At 50.1% G+C, this 1822-nt stretch overlaps 1 protein-coding gene across 1 annotated transcript in view; it reads left to right on the forward strand.

The window, feature by feature from the left end:
• Nucleotides 1-909, forward strand: part of LOC143021955 (uncharacterized) — a 10780-nt gene extending 9871 nt beyond the window's left edge. The window contains exon 4 of the mRNA XM_076179877.1: nucleotides 1-909. This exon is cut by the window's left edge and continues 87 nt beyond it. Within this exon, the coding sequence (XP_076035992.1) occupies nucleotides 1-909 (909 nt within the window).
• The last annotated feature ends 913 nt before the right edge of the window (nucleotides 910-1822 follow it).

The raw sequence follows: 1822 nt of genomic DNA on the forward strand, positions 1-1822 counted from the left end.
ATCAAGCTTGTGCAGATTACCCGCACTTACCACAGCGCAGACTGCGACACCGACCACTCTCTCGTCTGCTGCAAGATCAGGTTACAACTTAAGAAGCTTCACAAGTCCAAGCAGAAAGGCAAACCTCGCATCAACACCACGGGTATGCATCTCCCTGAGAAAGTTGAAGAGTTTGCCAAGACCCTTCAAAAAGCTCTGTCCGTCGAACACCAGCACTGCTCTGCAGCTGAGAAGTGGAACCACCTCCGCGATACCATTCAGAAAACAGCTCTTGCAACCTTTGGGAAGAAAGCCTCCAAGAACAACAACTGGTTTGACGCTAAGTTCAGTGAGATGTCCCCTGTTATTGATGCAAAGCGTGCTGCCCTTGCTGAATACAAGCGCTCTCCCAACGAAAAAACCCTGGAAGCACTCAGAGCAGTAAGAAGCAAAGTGCAACAAACTGCAAGACGTTGTGCAAGTGAATACTGGCAACAGCTCAGCGATTCCATCCAGTTTGCTTCTGTTTTGGGTAACATCAGAAGAATGTATGAAGGCATCAAGACAGCTCTAGGCCCAACACAGAGCAAAACAACCCCCCTCAAGACTACCAGTGGGGAAGTGATCACCGGCAAGGGCAAGCAGATGGACAGGTGGGTGGAGCACTACTCTGAGCTCTACTCCAGAGAGAACACCATTGCCCCCTCAGCCCTGGATGCCATTGAGCCCTTGCCCATCATGGAAGAACTAGATGCTGAACCAACCATTGCCGAACTCGGCAAAGCAATCGACAGCCTAGCAAGTGGCAAAGCACCTGGCAATGATGGTATTCCCCTGATCTCATCAAATGCTGTAAAAACACCCTACTGCAGCCACTCCATGACGTCCTATGCCAGTGTTGGAAAGAGGAAGCCGTGCCGCAAGACATGAGATATGCCAAGATTGTCACCCTCTACAAGAATAAGGGTGAAAGGAGTGATTGTAACAACTACAGAGGCATCTCGCTCTTGAGCATTGTAGGGAAACTCTACGCCCGCGTCGTACTTGTGCGTCACCAGAAACTCGCTGGGTGCGTCTACCCTGAGTCTCAGTGTGGCTTCCGAGCAGAAGGGTCCACAGTGGACATGATATTCTCTCTTCGTCAGCTTCAGAAGAAATGCAGGGAACAACGCAAGCCCCTCTACATATCCTTTATAGATCTGATTAAGGTCTTTGACCTGGTCAGCAGGGAAGGGCTGTTCGACATCCTTCCAAAGATCGGTTGCCCTCCAAAACTCCACAGTCTCATCAGATCCTTTCACGATGACATGAAGGCAACGATCCAGTATGATGGCAACATGTCCAAACCCTTTGACATCAAGAGTGGAGTCAAGCAAGGATGTGTACTGGCTCCAACCCTCTTCGGCATTTTCTTTGCTATGCTCTTAAAGCATGCTTTTGGAACATCAACAGGAGTGTACCTTCTCACAAGATCTGACGGTTGACTTTTCAACCTTGCTCGACTGAAAGCAAAAAGCAGAGTGACTGAGATAACCATCAGGGACATGCTTTTTGCTGATGATGCCGCTGTCACCTCGCACAATGAGCAAGAACTCCATCGCCTCATGGACAGGTTCTCCCAGGCCAGCAAAGACTTCGGACTGACCATCAGCCTAAAAAAGACCAATGTGTTGAGTCAGGATGTGGACACTCCACCAGCTATCTGTATCGACGACTACCAACTCGAAGTCGTACACCAGTTCACATACCTGGACTCCACCATCAGCGACAACCTGTCCCTTGACACCGAGATCAACAAGCGCATCGGCAAGGCTGCTACGACCCTAGGACGCCTCACCACCCG

Source organism: Oratosquilla oratoria, chromosome 43, assembly GCF_046742065.1.
Source record: "Oratosquilla oratoria isolate Oo_2021 chromosome 43, ASM4674206v1, whole genome shotgun sequence".
Taxonomy (NCBI): domain Eukaryota; kingdom Metazoa; phylum Arthropoda; class Malacostraca; order Stomatopoda; family Squillidae; genus Oratosquilla; species Oratosquilla oratoria.